The 25,087-nt window shown below is 43.9% G+C and overlaps 2 protein-coding genes across 3 annotated transcripts in view; both read right to left on the bottom strand.

Annotated features, from left to right (window-relative positions):
- Nucleotides 1-4,180, bottom strand: part of iqsec2b (IQ motif and Sec7 domain ArfGEF 2b) — a 42,231-nt gene extending 38,051 nt beyond the window's left edge. Inside the window, exon 1 of one of the 2 annotated variants that reach the window (XM_085782826.1) lies at nucleotides 3,147-4,180. In XM_085782826.1, the coding sequence (XP_085638952.1) occupies nucleotides 3,147-3,682 (536 nt within the window). In that variant the 5' untranslated portion in view covers nucleotides 3,683-4,180. The remainder of the gene's footprint in view (nucleotides 1-3,146) is intronic. The other variant, XM_085782828.1, reaches the window with a different exon arrangement.
- Nucleotides 4,181-7,956: 3,776 nt separating this feature from the next.
- magixb (MAGI family member, X-linked b) overlaps nucleotides 7,957-25,087 on the bottom strand; it is a 67,576-nt gene continuing 50,445 nt past the window's right edge. Inside the window, exons 14-19 of the mRNA XM_085783235.1 lie at nucleotides 18,712-18,912; nucleotides 17,573-17,649; nucleotides 17,315-17,461; nucleotides 15,604-15,742; nucleotides 12,256-13,509; nucleotides 7,957-8,033 (exon numbers count right to left, since the gene is read on the bottom strand). Coding sequence (XP_085639361.1) covers nucleotides 7,957-8,033; nucleotides 12,256-13,509; nucleotides 15,604-15,742; nucleotides 17,315-17,461; nucleotides 17,573-17,649; nucleotides 18,712-18,912 — 1,895 coding nt within the window. The remainder of the gene's footprint in view (nucleotides 8,034-12,255; nucleotides 13,510-15,603; nucleotides 15,743-17,314; nucleotides 17,462-17,572; nucleotides 17,650-18,711; nucleotides 18,913-25,087) is intronic.

Raw genomic sequence — 25,087 nt, 5'->3', positions numbered from 1 at the left:
TGGTGATGAGGAAACGCATGTCGTTGTGGTCGTTGTTGTTGTTGTTTGTGTGATCCATTATTAAAGGAGGAGGGTATCGGCTGCTGACCTCAGCTAACAGGCCAGTTTTTTGTTTTTTTTTGGGCCCGGGCTGAGTCACCGTCCGACAGGGACAATATGGCTCCACTGTGCGGGTGACTCTTTATTAAATGTGACACTTCATATGATACGCTTGTCTGAGCCTGGATCCAAAGTCAGCTGCAGGCCGTGTTAATTCCTACGGGCAATTAACAAGAGGGAAGGAGAGGGAGAGGGAAGGAGGGAAGGAGGGAGGGAGGGAGGAAGATCTACATTTGCATTGCAATTCGTCACTACATTCAACACCCACATTTGTGTGCTTCTGTGTAATGACTAAGTCAACACCAGGGACGATGAGAGGAGGAGGAGGCCACAGAGACACAGAGAGAGAGAAAGAGAGAGAGGGGAGAAGAAAAGACAGCGCTAATCGATAGGGGATTTTGTAAAGGCAGCGTCAGTCACTGATCAGGGAACTGGGACCGTTAGGAAAACAGACAGCGAGGAAAAAAAAACCAACAGTGATGATGACTGCTCAGATCAGTGTGCTGTGCGCGGGGGGAATGTGATCATATGCACAAGGCCCAGTGGTTTCTTTTTTGGTAGCTAAGACTGCAACAGTATATTTCACTCACTGTGTACTTTCTTTTTTTCTTTTTTGCACATGAATTACTGCCTACTCACAAAGCTTAATGCTTCCAGAACAAAACTCAACCCATGTGTGTGTTTGTGTGTGTGTGGTGAAGTAAAAGTGAGGACAGATGCACTCGTCGGTTGCCAAAGCTACATTTGCAGGACTCTGAACTTCAGGTCAGTCTTGAGTTGTTGTTTTTTTGTTGTTGTTTTTTGGAGGAGAAACGAGTCTTAAAGGGATAGTTCAACATTTTGGCAAATTGGCCCATTGCCATAATCCCTATAGTCATAGCAGTAGGTTCGTTACCGTCAGTGCAAGCTATTTTTAGAACGGCAGAGCAGAGCCATGAGCTGCTCAGAGCTACGCTACAGAGGCTAACTGAGATTTCTTGGTTTCCCTCATCAAACTCATCAAATACACAATCCAACAACTCCAAAACGCTCTGGTGGACAAGTTGTGACCTGCACATTCACCACGCTATGAGATAATAACAGAACGTTACCAGACAGAGTTGTTTTAGAGGTAAATTCAGAGACTGCTTGATGAAAAACTGTCCCTGAAGGCAACGCGCATCAGCGGTTTTGCATGAATTTCCCTCTAAAACAACTCTGTCTGGTAACGTTCTGTTATTATCTCATAGCGTGGTGAATGTGCAGGTCACAACTTGTCCACCAGAGCGTTTTGGAGTTGTTGGATTGTGAATTGGATGAGTTTGATGAGGGAAACCAAGAAATCCCTTGAGCCTCCGTAGCGTAACTCTGAGCAGCTCACGGCTCTGCTCCGCCGTTCTAAAAATAGCTTGCACTGACAATTAAAGGTAACGAACCTACTGCTAAGACTATAGGGATTGTAGCAATGGGCCAATTTGCCAAAATGTTGAACTATCCCTTTAACTCGTCCTTAGAGACCAATCATCGTACAGTAAAGAGTGAAGGAGAAAAGAAAAGAAACACACTCTTTTAGCAAACAGTGGGTGGATTTTTTTTCTTTTCCCTACAGCAGGAGCTTTCACTGGTCCTGAAAGTTCATATCGCCATAAAAAAATAAATTATAAAAAAAAAAAGCCTCCCTCCCCTCCCAGCTTTCCTCAGCTTTCCACTACTATGCAACTCCTACGCGCCTCACATAATAGACTTCTGTGATCATTACTCAAATCCAACCTTCTGCAGGGCGAAATTACACACAGCACGATAAAATGGACACCTTGAGCACTTATCATATTTTTTTTTTACCCATAATCCTCGAGAGGGGTTTTTTTGCATATCTCCTCCTCATGGCGGTTGGACGGTGTATTAAAAATATCCTTTTTCCAAGGTTTTAGTGCCATTACTGCGAGGATTATCTGTGATGACGACTACAATACAGCAGCTCTGTCATTACGACGTGAAGCTTATAGCACATGAACGTCCAGATGTTACAGTACGCACACGGTGGTCGTCGTCAGCAGCCGCCTGCACCGGGGTCACCGACCTGACCTCCCACCCCACCTGAGGTTAGAGATGCACCGATCCAGTTTTTTCCGATCCAATCCGATACCGATCCGATAATACTACTGTTGAATGAATGAACCGTACACGTTGCCATGTGAGTGAAGGCATCAGGCTTGACATAAACATTTAGCCTAACACAGATATAAATGTACTTAACCCTCCTGTCGTCCTTTTGGGTCAAATTGACCCAATCTGTTCCCTTCCTCCATCCTTCCTTCTTTCCTTCCTTCCTCTTTTGATCCAATTGACCTGATCTGTTCCCTCCCTTCATCTTTCTTTCCTTCCTTTTCCCTCCCTTCTTTCCCTTCTTCTTCCTTCCTTGAATGAATCTGTTCCCTCCCTTCATCTTTCTTTCCTTCCTTTTCCCCTTTCTTCCTTCTTTCCCTTCTTCCTTCCTTGAATGAATCTGTTCCCTCCCTTCATCTTTCTTTCCTTCCTTTTCCCTTCCTTCTTTCCTCCCTTCTTTCCCTTCTTGCTTCCTTCTTCTTCCTTCCTTGAATGAATCTGTTCCCTCCCTTCATCTTTCTTTCCTTCCTTTTTCCCTTCCTTCTTTCTTTCCCTTCTTCTTCCTTCCTTGAATGAATCTGTTCCCTCCCTCCCTCCATCTTTCTTTCCTTCCTTTTTTCCTCCCATCTTTTCCTTTGTCCATCCTTCCTTCTTCCTTCCTTCCTTCCTTCCATGACCCAGGAGGACAACAAGTGTACATTAGCAGCAAAAAGAAATAAATAACACTAGATCGCTGTAACTGTATTGCTGTGTATGATATTAGTAAAAAAGAAACAACTGGATCGGAACGCCAGATCGGCCTCATTCATCCGATCCGGCTAATCAGTCAATATCGGAGCCGATATCGGAGCCGATATCCGATCCGGCCCGGGTATCGGATCGGTGCATCTCTACCTGAGATTATGATACGACACTTCACGCTTTCATCATCACCTACAGTAGCCTACTTGGCGAGGACTTACTTTCTGCGTAAGGTGGCGCTGGTGTTGGTGTCCGTGCTGTCGGTGCGTTCCAGCCGGTCTCGCTCCGTGGTGTTGGAGCCGCAGGACAGGCCTCTGGTCAGCCTGGTGTGGGTCCGCCGCTCCCTGACGCCACCGCCACCACTGGGCCCGGCAGCTGTGGCCGATCCAGCTGCTGTGGCCGATCCCGCCGCCGCCACCGCCACGCTACCGTTCCCACTGCCAACGCCGCCAACCGTAGCAGCAGCAGCAGCAGCAGCAGCGGTGGTGGTGCCATGATGGATGGGTAGGGACAGAGGCTGGCTGTGGTTGTTGTGGTTCTGGTTTTGGTTTTGATCCGGCGTGGTGTCCGAACCGCCGCCGCCGCCGCGCTCCTGCCTCAGGTCCTGGTTCTCCTGGCTGACGCGGTCCAGCTGCCCCTCCAGCTCCTCGATGCGGCGCCGCTGCGTCTCCAGCAGCTTGGCCTGGCTCTCGATGATGTTGTTGAGCTCCAGCAGGTACTCCACCGCCCGGTTGGGGCTCTCCGGGCTGGTCTCCATGCCTCTGCGGGCGCGACCGCCAGCCGCCGCCGCCACCGTCGCCAACGGTTTCGATCCGCCCCCCCCACCAGCCCTGATGAGTGGGGGGGAGGGAGGGACCGGCGAGGGGCTCTGGTTGGAGGACGGACTATGAGCTTTTTTTTTTTAGATGTTCAGAAACAAGGAAGTCACAGAGATTTTTTTAAGAGGTGGAAAGAAGTTCAGAGCGACTACATATCCACCCCGACCCCGAGGGCAAGGATGAGCATCACAGCATCTTAGTGGCGTTTAGAAAGAAAAAAGAAAAACATCGCAACACCGAGAAGAAAGTAGGAAGAAAAAGAAGATGAAGACGGTTTTATCCCCTGAAGTCACCGCCGCCATCGTCGTGGTCGTGGTCGAATCAGCACGGAGCAGTCCAGGTGTCTGGTGATGAATCATGATGAATCTTTAATAATTCATTAACCAAAATGTTATTTTTTAAAAAAAACAAACTGAGATTGGAGGATGGAGGAGGGAAAGTGGGAGGAGGGGGAGGTAAATGAGGTCTATAATGAACTTTAACTTCCCTGATTCTAGGGAAATAAAATAGTTTATCCTGAGCTCTGGAGTCTAAACATCTCAGATATACATGAACCTCCAGCTTCATGGGGAAGAGAGAGGGGAGGGGAGAGGGGGAGAAGGGGAGAGGGGGGAGAGGAGGAGGGGGGGGGGGGTGCTGCCGGTTGTGATCTACCGCTAATTATCAGGCACCGTCAATCATTACATAACACAGAAAATGCTTGCTCCCTCCCACGATGAATATCCCCGCAGTCTATCATCGTCGCTTTCAACCCATGGCTCGGCGCGTCCTTAAAGCGCAGAAAGTGAGCGCAGAGCCGCTTCACCCAAGTTCATCGTCGAGGGTCCAGATCGAGATCCAGATCCAGATCCAGATCCAGATCCTCTTCTCTGGTCCGACACAACTTACATCCCTCTGCTTTACATTCAGATTAGTTCCCAAAGCGCGTCTCTCTGGGCTTTTTTTCCATCCAAGAAAAACGCAGAGTTTAGGACTTCCACGACGCGCATTCATAAAACTTGGCACCAATAAATAATATTAATAATATAAAAAAACTCTCCAGAATAAAAAAAAAAAAAAGAAAGAAAAGAAATCACAGTCTGAAAGTCTCAATGGGCTGAATGAGATGTTTTAACTGCGCTCATGAAGTGTTTGCCGCTTTCGATGCTGATCTGAGATCCGTCTAAAAACACACAGGTTGAGTTGTTTCCTACTTATCTGAGGCGAGTTTCCACGGCGTCACATCACGTCTCGGGTTAAATCCACGGACAGCGGCTGTAGTAGCGGCGGGGAGCGTGTGTCTGTCTCTCTGTCGGTGGTGGTGGTGGTGGTGGTGGGGCTCAAACACACGGAGGTTTCGCTCCTTGCGCGTCTGAGCTGCAGCGATGCGTGCGGCTTTTTTCCTCCGGAGCGCATCAGCGTCAAGTTAGACAGCGGCAACCCAGCGACTTCCGGGACAGGGGTTTTCAAAATAAAACGACAATAATAATGCGCAGAAAGTATAGGTGAAAACAAAGAATGCATTCTAAGTTTCTCTAAGTAGCTAATTAGAAACCAATGGCGTTTGTCCTCAACATTGGTAGGGACATGGACATTTTTTTTGCATACAGTGTATGCATACAGTGCATGTGCTTGGACTATGCCCTCTTTTAGACAGACAGACAGACAGACAGACAGACAGATAGATAGATAGATAGATAGATAGATAGATAGATAGATAGATAGATAGATAGATAGATAGATTTTTATTGGTGTCATTGCACAAGCACAACGAAATAATCGTAATCCCAGGTGCAAAAGTATAAATACAGCAGCAAAAAAGTTTTTTTTTTTTTTGTTTTTGTTTTAAATGTATCCCACACACCATACATATTGCACATTATATAGAAACTCCTATAGGCTATGGGTCAGAGAGGTGCAAACAGCCTGGATTCATAATGGATGTGTGTGGGGGGAAACCAGCCCATGTCTGTAATGATATGATAATAGGAAATAAAAAAGTAAATTGTCTTACTTTTGATGATGACAGGACTCTGTTGGATACATACATTGTTTCTCTACTGTCCAATGACTCAGTCAGTTGTCTTCCATCGTCCATGATGTGAAGTGTCCACTGTGGCGGGCTAATGCTTCATCACCAAAAAGTGTTTAACCGAGGCCAGCATGCTAACATCACTATCGAGATAACTATTTGGCACTTGTTGACAAACTGGTGGAGAGAGAATAGTTTTCTCCCCCGAAAAGATCATGTTATGTCTTTGTTGTCTTTTTAAAGGCTTTACTTTCACTAGCAAATATGAAAACTGCACCACGCCACCGCCGCCGCCATGTTGGTTCAAACTGCACGACCACGTACGTACGTAGGTATTGTACGGTACGTAAGCACGTTTTTGTTTTTTGTTTCTACAAAGATGTCAAAGCACAGCCAGACGATTCACTCCTCGTCACGGCCACACGACAGTATCCTGTTTTTAATGCACAATCCACAAATGTTTTGCTTCTTCTTTCCCGTGGGGTAGTTTAACTAGGCAGGCGGTTGGTCTTGATTTTGTCTTGCTCAGCCAATCAGAGCTCAGAAGCCCTCACTCCCACTGTGATGCAAATATTGGCAGGGACAAATCTGCTCCTTGATGGAAACCAAAATAACGAATTACATTTTTGTGTCATGCATAAAAGTAAAAATGTGTATGGACTGAGAGAGATGTACATTTTCAAACGATCTAATCTATGATCCTATAGGTCTGTCTTCCTGCTTGATGTAAAATGCCTCATTTTCCTGTGTGTAGCCTGTAGACACACAATTCAAAACAACAAAGAGGCTACTGAGAAATACAATGAGACATTTGTTGAGCTGATTTTAAGTTGAATTGTTTTGTTATCTCATCTATGTCTTGGGTGTATTCAGCCTGTAAAAGTTTTTGCAATTTTGCTACAGCTTAGGCTACCTACCTATGTCAAGGTAATAAAGAAATACAGTTTTCAACAAAGGATAAGGATACCTATTCATAACTTGAATTCAACCATTTTCATTCACTGTTCTGCATAGAATCAGAAGGACTTTGATAGAATATCATATAATCGAGTACAATTGGTATTTTATTTTGAAGGTACAACCGGAAGCTCATTTTGCACCTTTCTCTTGTAGCTTCACAGACTTGAGGGATCCTGTTGAGCGCCTCACAACCCGGGGTGCACATCTACATCTACAGTAGAAAACAGCAGCAAACACACACACACACACGGTGAGGTGTGTTGAACATTTCTCTGTGGCTCAGATTCATGATGAAGTTTTTCTGGAAAAACAGCTGATCTGGGAGCAGCGATGATGGTAGTAGCTACTGCGGTTTTTATTTTATTGAAGCTGCGTATCTGAGCTGAGTTGAACAGAAGGATGCGGCTCAGGACAACAGGAGAGAAACACACAGGCCTCAGAGCGATGTTATTTATAGTGGCTGTACTTAAGTGCTCATATCTGAGCCCAGACCCTGTCAATTCCTCTGTGCGTGTGTGTTTGTGTGTTATATAGCCCACCATCACACATACACACACACACACACACACACACACACACACACACACACACACACACACACACACACACACACACACACACACACAGGTGAGGCTGCTTGTGCTTCACTGCAGAGGAAACTAATATTAGACCAAGTGAGAGTGAGAGAGAGAAAAGTGGAAAATGTAAAATCCATGTTCGTGCAAAAAGCAGATTTAATAATTGATCTGTGGGGGAAAATGATCAGACTCTGACCTGTTTCATCCATAACCAGAGTTTTACAATCTCCACTGTCCTCTGATTTATTGTTTATGCATCTCAGCCTTTTTTTTTTTTTGGTTTTGTTTCCTGAACACATATCTAATAGGATCCTCAAAATAATCCCTCTCTCTATTGCTCATTATCCCATCAAATCCCCTCCACTATCACTTCCACTACTACTACATGTAGCCTATTATTTTGCTGCCACCTGCTGTCCATGACGGGGGTTCCCCTGCTGCTCCACAAAAAAAAAAAAAAAAAAAAAAAAAAAAGCAATAAAAGAAAAAAGACATGCATGACCACTGAAGGAAATTGGTTCAGCAGTTTATTTGTAGTTTTATTAGAACGTGTTTACAGTTCAGCCACATAATCCCCTTTAGGAAATGAACGTCTAAAAAAAGAACATTAGCAAACGTATAAAATAAGTCTCACATATATAGGCTACCAAGCTACTGTGTATGGTCACTGGTTGGTTGGTTGGTTGTTTGAGGGTGGGGGGGGGGGTGCAGGTGCAGTACGCACATCTGGACTGTCCACATCTGGACAGCACAGCAATGCAAACACATGGACAAGGGCAACAACGGCACAGCAGTTCATTTCAGTCCTGTGGTTTTTGTTAATGGCGGGCACACATGAAGGGGCTGGGGAAAGGACTTTACAGCATCATCCTCTTTAGATAATTATGGGCTGGTATAACAAAAACAAAACAAAACAAAACAAAACGACCAAAAAAAAGGCTTTTAACAGTCTGCGTCTCCAAATGCTAGCATCAATCAAATATAATGTTGCTTTTAACATTGAAATAATATGAATCCTCTCAGCGTTATAATATGAAAATGACGTGAAGTCACTCTGTAGTTTTCCTTCCCTTCCCTCCTCATGGCTTGTCTAGAGCAAAAGTATCTGAAAACCTGAGTATTTCCAAAAAGATAATTTCATAGAAAAATAACATCTCACAGTATCCATCCAGCTTGGCTCCTGTTTTGTTTTTTAAATTCCCACAACAGAATGTGTAAAAAAGAGAGCAAAGGAACAATTATGTGCTATTTGATCATCTCAGACTCAACACTGAGCTCAGATTCTGCAGAGGCTCATGATTTGATTTCCTATATATATTCGTGGATTTACAGTAAAGGGGCCCTGTTGTTTTTATGTTTTCTTTTTTTTTCTCTTTTTCTTTTTGGCATGACTGAAATTCCTAAACGGCTAAACGGCACGCCCACCTCTCGTGTTAGAAACCTCGGAGCAAAGGGTTTTCACAGTAAGAAAAGTCAGTGGTTAGGATAAAGTGGTTTATGTTACCAAGGCAACTGTACGTGGCACGATGGGCACAGCACTCTCTAGAAACTAGACAGTGTTTTTTTTTTGTTTTTTTTCTGTGTTGTTTTGTTCTGACTGCACATACACCATATTATAACAGTACTTGAAATATGCACACCAGATGCATATTTTTGGCATCTTTTGCTGACTTCTGAAGTAGGGTACTGTACGACACTGAGCATCCTAATCCACACTCAAGCAGCATTTCTTTTTTCTTTTTTACAAAACATTCATTTATGAACAGGGCAGGTACAATATAATTCTTAATCTGTTTACACGTCGAGGCCTTCACAAAAGCTATATGTCGTTTCTCATCACACAATAATAAATAATCTGAATGTGTAGCTGTTGTATGTAATATATAGAGATACTGCATATATTTATATATATATATACTATATTTATATATGATGTATTAAAATACAGTAATACGTATTAGGGCTTGGCTCCAGTTAGTAGAGTATTTACAATAGGTTCTTCTCTACAAATATTTACAGATTATATATTTCACACCCGCTGTCAAAAGGGATTTGCATTATCACAATCATATATTCAGTTATATTATAGACATAAAACATTACAAGTTGAGGCAAGTGTCCACATATGACAAAGAGGATATTGTACAAACACGTTAACGCTGCCGTTTCCTCTCCAGACCAGGTGGACGACGTGGTGGTGGTGCGGTGGATGATGTGAATGAATGGCTGATCGTCTCGGACTGTTGCATTATTATTGCTCAGTGTCTTTATGAGGTATAAGTGAAAGTCTCTGTACATTTAAGAGGGGGGCAGGGGGGGACATGAGTTAAAGGATAATTACAGTTTTTTACAATCTGGACCTTATTTCTAGCATAAAATACAATCATTTACTCACCCAGATAACTTTGGTGTCATTACAAATCGTTCTGATGAAATTAGCTCCAGCTGAGAGCCGCGTATATCCGTATAATGTGAGTCTACAGGGCAGTGGAATGCAGCCTCTAAATAACACATTATCTGCCGCGAAACTTGTTAATTTCACCAATATTTAGTTATGATAGGCTAGTGCTATTCCCCTCTGAGTCCGGGTTAGCTGTTATCAACATCCGGGGTCTGTAGGTTGACCTACTGACCTCTGACCTGGATGATGTCATCTCTGAGCGCCGCGCGGCTCATTCTGATAATAATCATTCCACTTCGGGATTCGGGTCCATTTTTTGCGCAACTTTAGTGAGTCCAGGTTGAGGAGAGGAAGCCTGTGGAAGCTGAACTTCATCCAGCTGCTCATTTTGTTCTGACAAGTCGGAAACACCAGAAACGAACCGTAGCATTAGCGGTAGCAACAAACCGCGCGGCGCTCAGAGATGACATCATCCAGGTCAGAGGTCAGTAGGTCAACCTACAGACCCCGGATGTTGATAACAGCTAACCCCGGACTCAGAGGGGAATAGCACTAGCCTATCATAACAAAATATTGGTGAAATTAACGAGTTTCTCTGCAGATAATGTGTTATTTAGAGGCTGCAATCTGCTGCCATGTAGACTCACATTATACAGATATACGCGGCTCTCAGCTGGAGCTAATTTCGTTGGGAACGACTTGTAATGACGCCAAAGTTATCTGGGTGAGTAAATGATTGTATTTTATGCTAGAAATAAGGTCCAGATTGTAAAAAACGGTAATTATCCTTTAAGAGAGGACACTGTGCTGAAGTAGCCAGGAAAGAAGCAGGAAGGTGTGGGTGAGAGACAGGAGGGAGGTGGGTTAAACAAAAGCTGTGCCGACGTCCCAGAAATATCCATCAGAAATGCTGCAAGACGTGAAGAGAGCAGTGCAACATAATGAGGGCGACAGTTGCCCCAGAAAAAATAAAATAAAATAAAAAACACCAAAAAAATGTTTCCAAAGTTTCCAAAGATTACCATACTGGTGTCATTTACAGGATAAAATGTGATCTCGACATTGAACGTCAGCCGGAGGTCAGCTGTAAAAAGGCACAAAGAATATGACTTCATACTACGACTGTAGATTTCAAAGTGACCAGAGAGAGAGAAGATGTTGGTAGTGTGGGTAGCTGCAAGACAAAACAAGTGGAGGTCTTTAAACGCTGTGAGATGGACGACGGAGTCTGATTCTGATTCGCTTTTAATAATTCATCAACTTCAACTTCCTGTTTTCAAAGTCAAGAGGCAGTGCAACCCCTCCCCCCCCCTCCCAGGGGTGCAGATCCGATGTCAGGATTAGGGGGGGACACAAAACAAAAAACAAAAAACTTGGTAGAGGCCATATCATTCAAAAAGTACTGCACAGGGAATCATTTATTGTGCTTATACCTTTCTTGTTTATTTGTCCTAAACAGCCAACAGCGTGTATCACTGCTGTTATATTAGTAAATTATAATTTTCAGGGTCTCGGGCATGTAATGTTTAAATACTCACATTCTTATCTTTCGCCTCCTCCGACCTTCTCAGATCCCCAATTCTTCTCCCCATCTTCCTTTTCTCCCTCCCAATGTATGGGACTTTATGCATGATATATTGATATGGATGAATATCAAAATATGAACCCCTAAGATTGAGGGGACTGTTTCTTTAAAGGGGAACTATGCAAGTCTGGTGGCTTTTCCGCTGTTTGGTTACATTCCTCTCGCCCATGTGCATTTGTTTACAATGAAGCCGGCGAAACATCAATAAATGGAGCAGTGGATAACGTTACATAACATATACGATGTTACGGCGTGTGTGTTTGTGTTGTCTTAACCGTCATGAACAAAAAATTGCAGTGTCGTGGTGTGCAGAGACGAGAGCTGGGACACCGGGGCAGCGGCCGAGTAACTACACTGACTTAACTATCACAATTACTCCGGAGCTTTTTAATGAAGGTAAAAATGTAGCATAGCCACGGGAGAAATCCTGTTTAGTTTCACTTGAAAGCCTTTTGATTTCATCAGTGTCTGTGTAAGAAACTACCCGTTCATTTGCATCGTAGTGGAGGAGACCAGAGATGGGATGTGGAGTCAGAAATACATTTGTCAAACATTATTTTTTCCACCATTTCAATCATTTCTTTTTAGATGTGAATCTAAAATGTGAAGAATGTGAAATCTGAAAATACATTTGTTCAATTTTTAATAATTTAGGGTATTTTTTAGGGTTTTTTAATTATTTGTTTTTAGATTCATGCTTTTACTTTTATATTTATTTCATGAATTGCAGCACTTTCTGTCTAGTCTAATTTGTTTCTTGTTTTATGTGTATGTGTTCTTTTTAATGTCCTGCTCCGATTCTGATCGTTCGATTCCTGTTGCTTGTTTCGACTCTCGACTGCAAAACTAGTTTACCCTTGGGTATCAATAAAGTCACCTGAACCTGAACCTTTTATTTTATTGGGGGGGGCAACTCATGTTTTTCAGAAAATGGGGGAGACATGTCGCGCCCCGCCCCCCCCCATCGGGATCTGCACCCATGCTCCCTCCTCTCCCTCTTCCCTCCGGCCCGTTCCCGTCTCCTCCTCCTCCTCCTCCGTCCTGTTCCAGCCTCTGTCTGCTGGGTGTGAGCCAGCGGCCGGGCAGCACCGCTCCTCCTCTTCCTCCTCTTCCTCGTCCTCCTCCTGCAGCGGCGGCGGCGGAAGCGGCCACGGAAAGGCCTGAGATGCTGGCAGCAGACACGCTGCCGTCCGATTGGCTGTTTCCAGAGTCTGACTCATCATCATCATCATTGTCGTTGTCGTCGTCGTCTTTGACTTCGTCTTCCAGCTGCTGCAGGGACAGCGTGGAGGCGGTGGAGGTGAGGAAGGAGAAGGGTTTCCTCTCCGGCTCCGACTCTGTCACGATGTTCGCGCTCGGTAACGGCCTCTTGACGCCTTCGCCGCTCTCTGCGTCGTCATCTTCCTCATTCAGCTCTGTCTCTTTGTCATCGCCCCCTGACCTCCGCTGCTCCTCCTCCTCCTCCTCCTCCTCTTCCTCCTTTCCTCTCCTCAGCTCCCTGTACTCCGCTGCCATGTCCCAGTTTTCATCCTTCGCCTCCTCCCATATATCTTCTTTGGGTCTGGGAAGCTTTTGGTTTGGACTTGGAATCGGTAAGACAACATTCTCCTCACCCCCTCCGCTCTCTGAATTCACCCTCTCCTCCTCTTCCTCCTCCTCTTCCTCCTCCTTTTCCTCCTCCTCGTGCACCTCCACCTGCACCTCCTTATCCTGAACTTCCACCTTCTTCTCCTCCACCACAGCAACTGCCTCCTGCTCTCCCTCAGCCTCCTCCTGCTCTTTCCTCCTTTCCCTCTCCTCACTCCTGCTTTTCCTCTGCCTGCTCCTGCTCCTACTCCTCTTCTTCTTCCTCTCCGTCTCGCTCTTTCTTCCCCTCTCTGCTCCTTTTTCCGTGTCACTGTCGTTATAATTCCTGAGGGCGTCTCTGGGTAAACTCTGAGCACCTCCTCCTCTTCTCCTCCTCGTCCTCCTACTGCTGCTTCTGCTTCTGCTTCTGCCTTCGTCTCTGGCTTCTCGAGACTTCTCTCCCAGCTCAGAGACGGGGCTTTGCACACCTGAGCGCCCCCCTCCTTCTGAGGCCGTCCTTCCTCCTCCTCTCTTCCTCCTCCCTTTATCTTTCTTGCGTCCGTCTGAAGACCTGCTCCTTCTCTGCCCGGTGGAGTCTACTGCAGCCAAACCCGGCTCCTTGGGGTGATGCAGGCGGGAGGGGGAGGTGAGTCTGTGCTCACGGCCTGGAAGCACATTATATAGATGATGATGGGAGGGAAGATGAGGGGATGAGGGGATGATGGAGGAAGGAAGAGAGAAAACAGACTGAATGGGCAGGTAATTGAGAGGAAGAGCACAATCTCAGACAGAGAACATTATGTAACCTGTTATTAAGGAGCTCTGACAGCCACAGTGCTTTTTTTTTCTTTTTGTGGGAGTTTATCTTAGGTTAGCTTGTGTAACGACAGATGCTTTTCTATTTTTGCATAACCGTTCATTAGAAATACATCACATATCTCATTATCATATGTTCTCTAATGGTGCAATTATGCAGTTTTCTTTTCTACTGTACACTTTGGATTCTGGAGGGGAGGGGGGGGGGCAGTATATTAGACCCAAAGCATCACTACAGTTTTTTTTTTACGATCGCTATGACCCGTTTTTCAATACTTAAAACACTTTTCAAAACTCTTCAAACACTTGGGCTATACAATTAACACATTTCTTGTTCTTACAGTGTCTGTGTTTAGTTACACTGTGTGATTCTGAGCATGAAATTAAAGGTACAATATGTAGGAATTCCCCCCATCTAGCGGTGCGGTTGCATATCGGAACGTATTCTTGATGTTGCATTCACGTGAAATCGGGCAGACGTCAGACAGACAACAGACGCTGCATGTAACAGGATAAACAAGCGTCGATGTCGTATTGTTTACCTGACCCACGTTTTACCGTCTTTCTCTCGTGGAGTAAAATGACATCCGGTTGGTTTGCCGACGGCCGTCTGCCTGACTGCACCTGAATGCAACACCAGTGCCTCCGTCCTTCCTCACACTACACAGTGGTGACAGTTTTAACAGGCGCTACCTGGAAAACTTTCTCCCCGAGCCGACAGCTCCGCTGAGTTTCCGTGGTTACCTACGGTCACGCTGCCACTCAACGTAAAAAATGGCGATGCAACATGGCCGCCTCGGTTCGGTGCGTCGCCCACTTATGTATTTGTAACGACTTGTAACAACTCATTCTAAGGTACGAGAAAGCTTTCATTTGTATGCGGGTGAGATTCGACTTCAGTGAAATACATATTTATGAAAGCAACATTTGATTTTTGCAAATAAAAAGCCAAATAATCTACATACTGGGGCTTTAACTGTTTTGGGAATTGTGTGTTTTAGGTGTGTAGTATTGAAAGTATTGAAAAATGGGTCATAGCGATCGTAAAAAAAAAACTGTAACTGATAATCAACACTAAGTGAGAATGAGGAGGTCAAACACACAGGTCTGTGTCAATACAAGTGAAGACAGCAGTGGTGAGTGAGCAGAGGAATGTAGAGAGACAGAAAATGGGAGAACTAACAGGAACCATTACCAACCGCGTATTCTCTGTCCGTCCAATGACATAGAAGCAAGGCTCGCCTAGCTTGGAGTTGGTCATACATAGAGACAAACTGGAGAGCTCCACTGAGAGAGAAAGAGAAGAGAGAGGGAGGAAAAAAAGGAGTGGAGCGGAAAGGAGAGAAATATTTGGGAGAGGAAGCGGGAGAAACCGAGACAAGCCAAATGGAGGAGTGAGGAAATGTTGTAGAAAACAAAACAAATATTCAATTAACCAGAAGAATGAAAGGGATGAAGGAGGGGAAACACCAAAAAGAAAAAGAAAAGAGTGAAATAAAGTGTTTTAGTCAGAATCAATGATGCAGAAGAAGGAAGAAAATAGATTATACACCCAAGAAGAGAAAAGCATCACAAGCAGCGTTTGTTTCTAATGTTTTACAGTTTTTCTCCATAGGTTTGGCTCAAAACAACATGGACAAACAAGACAAACATGCTCCTCTGCCATAGTGACAAAACATCTAAACATGTTGACTTGCAGTGCTCACACAATGCCAAAGGGACGATGCATTTTGGGGAAACTGACTATTTATATGAGAAAAGAATTTAGTTTTGACACATGAGTGAACTGTTTTGAGATGGAACAGAGCTTTTTCAATGGTGCCAAATGATCTTAGAGTTTTGAGAACGTAATTTCTGTTTAGAGAAATGAGCCAAACCAACCGAGAAAAACTGTGAATCTCATGGGAACGTCTTGAATTCACACCCACGTCTCTCAGTCTCACCATAGTCGGGCACGTAACCGTTCCCTCTCTTGAGCACCAGGTGGATGCGGTGGCCTCCCCGGCGGATCTGCTCCACCGCCTGGCTGTGTGTCATCCCTGCTGTACTGTCGCCGTTGATCTCCACCAGCTGATCGCTCACCTGCAGCAACGAGACGCAGCAAAGCAAAACACAGCAGCATCCACATCGGGTTAAAGACTGTAATCTGAATCTGAGGCGGTCGCTCATTAAAAGCAGCGCGACATCGACATCCAGCGGCGGTATAAAGCAAAAAAAGGTTTGGACTTTGTCACAGCAGGAGGAGCACAGGTGTTACTAATGACATTATGGATGACGCCCAGCAGCTACAAAACAAAACAAAACAAAACCAAAAGCTGGAGCCTGAGAGTGAAGCAGCAACCACAGATTTTATTATTTACACCTGTGCTACTGTGACATTTCAAGATTTCATTACTTGAAGTGAGGAAATTGGTGCGACCTCGGGCTCCTACCAGAGCTAACATGGTGTTGATGTTGATGTTGGGTGACGATGCACAAATTGGATGTTGGATGTTACTGTATATATTTGTAGGTATTTGGCAAATTGGCCCATTGCCATGATCCCTATAGTTTTAGGAGTAGGTTTGTTACCTTTAATTGTCGGTGCAAGCTATTTTTAGAACGGCGGAGCAGTTTCTTGGTTTCCCTCATCAAACTCATCAAATACACAATCCAACAACTCCAAAACGCTCTGGTGGACAAGTTGTGACCTGCACATTCACCATGCTATGAGATAATAACAGAAAGTAACCAGACGGAGTTGTTTTAGAGGTAAATTCATGCAAAACCGTTGATGCACGTTCCTGTTGGAGGCCGTTTTTCGGCAAGCAGTCTCTGTATTTGCCTCGAAAATAGCTTGCACCGACTATTAAAGGTAACGAACCTACTCCTAAAACTATATTTGCCAATTTGCCAAATGTTTAACTATCCCTTTAAAGTTTTCCCTGCCACCAAACATGGTTTCTTACTATGAAAAGGTGGTGATGATGACTATTGCATGATAAAAACTTCAGCCATCATTGTTTTTACAAGACATGAGGTTATAAATTGGCCCTCAGGCCTCAGCAGAAGAAAAGATGAGATAGAAACAAGACTTAAAACTAGTGTTGCTTTCTTCTGCTGGAGACAACTCATAGTGATTAAAGGAGTGAAGTTTAATGCTGAATTTACAAAAGTTCTTGTCGACTTGTAAGTGAGCAGCTGTTAATGCTAACGTCAGCTATGCAGCAATAGCAAAATGTAGCTCCATTACAAGTGCTGGTGGGCAAAGCCAGGCTAGCTGTTTCCAGTCTTTGTGCTAAGCTAAGCTTTAAAATAAATAACATTTAAGCTTCACTCTTGTTTTCAGTGGCTCTCGCAGCTTGAACTGTTTTTTTCTAAATCTATCTGTAATAACAGCACATTTTTTTGGCAACAAACACAATGCAGGTGCATGTTTTTTTTGTATTTCTAAGTACATGGTACATCACGACAAGGATGCTGTTATTAATCAACCGTGACATCACCATCTGTGCGTTGGAACAAGTGCTGTAAATTAATAATAAATAAAAACATTTAAAGGAGTGTACACACCCTTTAAACTGAGATAAGATGAGGATTACAGTTGGAGTAGTACATGCACACAGACAAATGACTACGGTAAATACACGCAGCGGACGACAACAACAAACACACCTGCATCTTGTGGCTCTGTGAGGCCGGCCCCCCCTCCATCAGCCCCAGGACGTAGAGGCCCATGTTGTACTCGCTGCCGCCTCGGAGGCTGAAGCCGAAGCCCGAAGGGCCGCGGTCCAGGTCCACGCTGTAATACCTAGAGTCACGCTGTGAGACGGAGACAGAGAGTCAGAGGGAGGACGGACCATCGTCACTGCACTTTACAGTTAGTATATCATACACTGATGATGATGATGATGATGATGATGATGATCGCACCTTTGGACGTGACCTCTGACCTTTTCTGCTTCTGTGACTGGGGTCAAAGTCATTTGCTTCTGAAAGGCTAGAAGTGTCTGGAAGAGATGGAGTTGGAGATTAGATTAATAGATAAAAAATATAAATCTATATCTATAAGGGACCATATCACACCAGTGTTGGTCTCGCTACACTGGCTTCCTGTCAAATTTAGGACTGATTTTAAGATTTTATTGTTTGTTTTTAAGATCTTAAATGCCCTAGACCCACCCTATTTATGCGACCTTTTATGCTTTCAAACTGCAGCCAGAGTAACAAGATCATCAAATCAGTTTCTCCTGGAGGTTCCTAGAGCAAGATGCAAAAGTAAAGGTGGCAGCACCCAGGCTCTGGAATAAGCTTCCTACGCATATAAAAAACTGCTTAAGATGTCCATCAATTTAAGTCTTCGCTCAAGACCTACCTCTTCTCTTTGGCCTTCAACACGGGTTAAATACGGAAAACTCAGTTATGTATGCTTGTGGAAATGTTTATTTGTGTATTTATGTGGAATTGGAGTCTGAATGTGTTTGAACTGATATTATGCGTCTGATACGGCTTGTACAGCTCTTTGGTCAACAATGGTTGTTTTTAAATGTGCTATATAAATAAACTTGAACTTGATAAGATAAAAATCTGGCAATCTTATATAAAATTTGACTTTAAGAGCATTTTGGGTCAATATAAGGCAATAAAAATGGTAAGATCTGAGTATAATAGTTTGTGTTGTATTGTTGTGGTAGTTATTTGGTTTATTTTTGTGAGTGGTTATTTCCCACTTTTTGTTTGTTACTTGTTTTTGTTTTGTTGTCAGTGTCTGTTGTGTTTTGAGGGTATATGTTTGGATATTATTTTGATTCTCTGATTGCTGTAAATGGGACCAGCCCCCATTCAGGACTGGAAAATTGTGATATGAAGTGTTTCGCTTTTCTAACTATTTTATTTTCTCTATGTTGTCAAGCTTGTTTTCCTGTGTGTTACTGTGGCCGAGGGAACATGAGATGTGGGGGTTTGAGTTCTATGTATATACTTTTTAAGCTGTTGATCAAAATATAATACAAAAGATAATATCAAGTGTTTAAGTGTGTTTGTGTTGACTGGATGTTTAACACTGTGCTTACAGGTGCTTGGACGGGGGACGATAGTGAGCCGTAGTGTGTTTCCAACCCGGCGAAGTATCTGAGCGAGTTCCCGATGAGGCAGAGTCACCACCGACCGTCCCTCCACCGCCTCCAGTCGGTCTCCGGGTCGGATCTGGCCGCTCTTGGCTGCCGGGCTGCCGCGACGCACCGTCACAAACCGGTGAGGGAGAAGAGAAGCAGCTGAGGAGAGAACAACAACAAAACAAAACAAAAAAAAACACATTAAACTGTCACTTAATCCCACTTTAAACAACTTGTTGTGTTTCCTTCCTCCATCCTTCCTTCTTTCCTTCCTTTCTCCATTCATCTTTCTACAATCCTTTTTTCCTTCCTTCCTTCCCTACGTCCTTACTTCTTTTTCCTCTTTTGATCCAACTGACCTAATCTGTTCCCTATATACCTCCATCTTTCTTTTCTTTCCTTTTCCCTTCCTTCTTCTTCGTTCCTTGAACAAATCTGTTCCCTCCCTCCAACTTTCTTTACTTCCTTTTTCCCTCCCTTCCTTCCTTCCTTCCCTTCGTCCTTCCTTTTTGACTCAATTGACCCAATCTGTTCCTTCCCTCCTTCTATCTTTACTTCCCTTTTCCCTTCCTTCTTTCCATAATCCCTTTTCCCTCCCTTCCTTCCTTCTTCCTTCTTCCTTGAACGAATCTGTTACCTCCTTCCGTCTTTCTTTCCTTCCTTTTTCCCTTCCTTCTTTCCACAATCCTTTTTCCCTCCCTTCCTTTCTTCCTTCCTTCCCTTCGTCCTTACTTCTTCCTTCCTTTTTGACTCAATTGACCCAATCTGTTCCTTCCCTCCTTCCCTATCTTTCCTTCCCTTTTCCCTCCCTTCTTTCCTCCTATCTTTCCTTTTGTCCTTCCTTCCTTCTTTCTTTCCCTTCGTCCTTCCTTCCTTCCTTTCTTCCTTGACCCAGGAGGACAATAGGAGGGTTTTAAACAACTTGTTGCTCGAGTTAGACGTTACAGTCGTTGGAGCTGGACTCAACCCAGCCCCCAAAAACTTTGCTTTTAACTGAAGGCGGTGATTAATAAGAGGGGTCAAATGTAGATTAATTTAAAAGCAGGGAGATTTATCTCACTTGTCCGTGTGCCAGACTTCCTAAAACAAGCTGTAATTAAGCTCTGGATTGTTTTTGGCAGGATTTACTTTATAAATTAGTTCCCACAGACACTTTTCTCTTGTACCTCCCCCCATCGTCTCCTTGTAACTCTCTCCTCTTCTCTTTCATCTTCCCATCCATCAACGTATCCCCTCTCCATCTGCTTATACAGACACGCTGTCAGGCTAACAGTTGTTCGCCGCTCAATAATTTTTCTTCCTCCTCAACAGCGAACCGTCACGGAGCTCGCAATATTTCCAGCAATATTGTCCTGTCCTGAATCTGTCAAACTCCACGCAGCAACAGACTTTAGATGTTTACACTTTGGGTTTATACAGCGTCAGTGAGTCCCACACTCAGATCCCCCAAAACTTGCAGACTGTCTGCACTGGTACGCCACTGGAATACAAAACAACACACACATAAAAACACACACACACACACACACACGGACAGTTATAGTTGCTGGCAGCACAAAATATATTTTCCTCTGTGTGGGAAAGTGCTGGCTGTTCCTCTCCCTCTGCCTCTGCACCGATCGCACCAAGAAAACACAGCACATATATAATAACTCCTAGAGAGGCCGGCGGGGTGTGAAGCAGATTTTGAAATCCTTTTTTGAAAATGAGGAGAAGCAACAAAACAACAACGTGAGGAGGAAGAACCAGCCTCATCATCAACTCACCTTCTGCACAAAGAGATTGGTCACAGTTAAAGGACAATTCCGTTCATTTTTTTACCCCTAAATCGTTGTCCTGATGGTCACCCAGTGTTGGGGGGAGCAAAAAACGCAACGAAAATTGATGCAGGCAAACCGGAGTTACACCATGGCTAGGGATAGCGACAACGCTAACCTATGGGGGCAATTCTTTCAACCACAACAAACACTCAAAAAACAATCAAATATTTATGGTACATGACTGGAATCCTTACGAGACACCACTGAACTCATATAGTGTACAGTATAAACAGTATAAACTTTGTGTTTTTGCATGTAGTCACTCACCTCAGATAGCCGAACTCTGAAACATCCTGGAAAGACATTACTATCCTGTCCAATTCCAATTCTAATTTTCATCCCTACCCCTAGTCCTTAACCCTTGCCCCTCTAAACAGAGCTACAAGGGGTAGGGGTTGAAAGTCAACCCCTTCAACAATCACATACGTCATCAGTAGTCTCTGCTGGCTTTCACATAAGCAGACGTGACAAGCTTTTGCCACAAATCCTGTATTCAAAACCATGTTAACTTAATGTAAATGTGGTGATTTCTGTACATAGGCTACAGAGCCCCCAGGCAGCGCTGCTCCTCCGTCCAATACACACATGAAGCTTCACTTTTAATTCAAACAAACTAATGCGACTGCCACAATTGTTACATTTCATCAATGAGACCAGAAAAGAATGTAACTACCCGGCGGTAAACCTCTAAAAACCTGCTGGTAAGTTAATTAGCGATCGTCTTTTCTCCCGGGATGACGACGGAGGTTGGCCGGCTGACGAGCTCTCTAGACGGGTGGTGTCTCTGTGACGAGCCGTTGATCTGCTCCACAGGTGGAGGCTCCACCGTGGAGCTTCACTTCTCCGAAAAACATCGGAGCAAACGTCTAAACAGACGTCATTTCGATAAACCGTCCGCACATTGGGGATCTAAACAGTTACTTTCTCACATGAAAAAATATTAAAACTTAACAAAGTGACATAATAACAGATAACGGGATCATTTATCTACTGGTTTTTAGGATATTTTAGTCCCCAAAACACTCTGCACTTTATAGACTCTTCCCAGTACTTATTTACCATATTTATTGTAGGTTTACTTTTTTTCTTTCTTGGTTGCAATCAAGGCAACAAGGGCTGTGCAGTGAACGGAAAATGTTTTGATGTTATTTAAATATACTGTTATGTCTGTCTTGTGTTTTTATGATATGCAGCTGCTGGAGGCATTAACTGTCCAAGGCAAATTTCCCTCCGGGGACAATAAAGTTTATATTGATTGATTGATATTGAGCAGCCTAAAAATAATCTTTTAAATTAATCTCCTGCACCAACTTAAAAAAAAAAGAAAAGAAAAAAGCTTCTTAGCCTACAGTTTTTATCTGGACAGTCTGGACGTCAAAGTCTATCTTCCTGTATCTTAGTAAACTCCCTATTACTCTCCCCATGACCCCGGTGAGGGGATGCTGTGCCGTACCACGCTGTGCCGAGCCGTGCTGTGACAGCTGGCCCCTCCAGAGTCTTGCCAGTGGCCTTATGTAACCCATCAGGCAGCGTAAACACTCTGAGACTCTCATTCAGCCGAGGTAGCTACACGCCTGTCCCCTCAGTCTACACCTAGAAATATATAAAATAGCAGCCTTATATTACAGGTGAATAGGGTAAAAAAAATTAAATAACAGATATCACCATGAAACTTCCCAAGTTTATCACTGGCATTAAGACAAATATTTTTTGTATTACAAGTTTTGTCAAATTTTATGTTTAAATATGTAAATGAGGCAATATCTGATGAAATATGCGCTAATTTGCATACATTTCCAGAACCGAAATCTGAAAAATGGATAAAGCCACTTTCAAAATTCTTGTTTTATTTTGTTTGATATATTAGAGTCTGAAGTTTTTACAGAGAGGATTTTGGACATTTTATCATTTTGTAATTGAGAAAATACTGTCACCAGCCCCCAAAAAATCCAATTACGCCATGTTTTTAGGAATAAAATGTTATATAAATCAGGCTGTGAATGATATATCAACAATCCCCTCTGTAAAAACCTTCAGAAAACTGGAAGGTTTGGTGTAGAAGTGCAGATTTCGGGTTCAGAGTCTGAGGAAAAACTCATTTTGAGAAAACGGCCTTTAAAGACTTGTACTGTAAAATTCCATAGATTGTTATTGTCAACCGTACTTTTATGATTGGTTGCGGATACGGAGGAGATGAGAATCTTTGGAGACTACATAATTGTTCAGGAGAGAGAGAGAGCTTTACAATGATACCTGACATGACATGGGTCAGATAACAGGCACAGCACAGTTTGTCACAGTAGCTGTTAACTTTTGGTGAATTTAGGAGAAATCTACTGACGAAAGAGACAAAATGAAGTAAAATAACCACCTTAATGTGGATTTTCTACCATTTCTTTCGACTTTTCTGAAAGAATACAAGTAAAGGAAGAAAAATAGCCCAAAATCTCAAAATTTATCAGTGCATGAAAAAACAGTGTTTTTGCCTGTAGTGTCTTGCAGTCGAGATGTGATATTAGATGAAGTGTATGTGTCACGTTGAGGGACGATGATCCCGTTAAAAGGTACAGCCTATGATTCAGAGCCCAGAGACACATCTCCAATCTGTCTGGACTCTGGACGTAATCTGGGTGACCCGGGATAGAAACGGCAATCAGGTCAAATCAAAGCCAAGGCAGCTTTTTGCAAATAGTCTTCTTATCATGCATAATACATCAGTCAGTCGCACATCAACGCTCGCCAAAACACATGAATACGTGAGAAACGGCCACACGCACATATACACACACAGTGACTCACACGCAGAGGGATTGGGACAGATGTACTCAGCCGCACATGCACGAACCAAACACACACACACACACACACACAGACACACACACACACACAGATGCATCCAAATGGACTGCTGCTTTATATCGTAGTGTCTTTTCCTCTGGCTCTCCATGTTCTCCTGTCCAGAGTAATCCCACTGCGGTATGCCCAGCAGCCAGCCAGCCAGCCAGCCTCTGACGCGCTGCACTGATCACTGCTCCACAGTCGTAGATGCCCCCCCACACACCCCTCCTTCTCCTCCCCGCCATCGTAAAATCCCCCCTCTGCAGCCCAGATGCAACGGCCCGTGCAGACATCCCCACAGCAGCAGCAGCAGCAGCAGCAGCAGCAGCAGCAGCATGCAGATGTCTACTACTACATGTCAGGGAGAGAAAGACAGACAGAGACACTGTTGATCTGTGGCAGAATCATTCACACTAAATCTGATAAATCTATTCACGTGTCACACACTAATGGCTCTAATACACAGACCATTATCAGATCACGTCAAGTGCTGCTTTAAGCCTGGCTGGGAATAAAAATAAAAAAAATTAATAGATAAAAAAAATGGAAACACATTATATTCTCTCTCATCTCTTATTGTAAAAAAACCCCCAAACAAACACGCCTGTCATCATACACTGCATCAGTTTAGAGACATGTGAGCTAGTGCAGCTAACTTTCATACAGTCAACACACCTGACCGACGACGAGCAAACTTCAGAGAGCAACACAGAATCTAAATCTAAAAACCTCTCACTCGTGCACAAAGATACAGTAGATGAACAGGAAACACTGCAGCAAAACCACCGACCAACCGACCTGCCTGTTTATGGTAAACACGATATTAAAAAAAAGCATATAGAGCTAATAATTACGTTTGGACTCCTTCACAGTTTTCAAAGCAGACTGTAGTCTCTCCAGCATGGCTCTTTCATTAGTAGAATAGAAAAAAAATGAAGAAAAAAATAATAAAAATGATGAGGAAAAAAAAAAAAAGCTCCTATATCCAGTTTCAGGAGGATTGAAGGTGCTGAGTTCACATGTGACGGTCAACGGGAGCTAAAAACACAGGTTGGCCGTCGCCTCTGTTGCTCCTCTGCGAGGGAAATGCTCATCGTAGCATTTCTCTTAGGCATTCACAGAGCGATGGGGAGAGTGGGAGGCGGGAGAGAGAGAGAGAGGGAGGGAAAGAGAGAGAGGGAGAGGGAGTGAGAGAGGGAGAGTTTTAATCTTTTGAAAAACCAGACCGGACGGTTTTACTGCAGAGTAAAAGGAGAGTGAGTGAGAGAGAGAGAAGGAGGGAGAGGAGAGGAGTGGGCGGGAGCTCGTGAGGGAAGAGGGATGGAGAGAGAGAAAGGCTGAGAGTAGAGGAGGAGAAGAGAAGGAGAGAGGGATGAGAAGAGAAAAGGATAAGAGGAGAGGAAAAGAAGGGAGATATGAAGAGACAAAGGGGACGTGTGAAATGAAGAGGGAGCGCAGGGACATGATGGAGGTGGAGGTTTGAGAGGGGGAGGGAAGGAGGGAGGGAGGAGTCTCTGTACTGCGGACTCAGGTGCACAGATAACCTTAATCTCACCATGAAAACATAAATGTTGTGTTCGCTGAGGCCATAAAGCAAATTGAACCACATCAAAACGCAAGAGCGAAGCCAATGTAAGACATGAGGAGAGGAGGAGAGGAGGAGAGGAGGAGGAGGA

This window comes from Trachurus japonicus, chromosome 7 (genome assembly GCF_045865225.1).
Source record: "Trachurus japonicus isolate A0001 chromosome 7, Traja_1.0".
In the NCBI taxonomy this organism is placed as follows: domain Eukaryota; kingdom Metazoa; phylum Chordata; class Actinopteri; order Carangiformes; family Carangidae; genus Trachurus; species Trachurus japonicus.
This window is presented reverse-complemented; position numbering and strand designations above follow the sequence as displayed.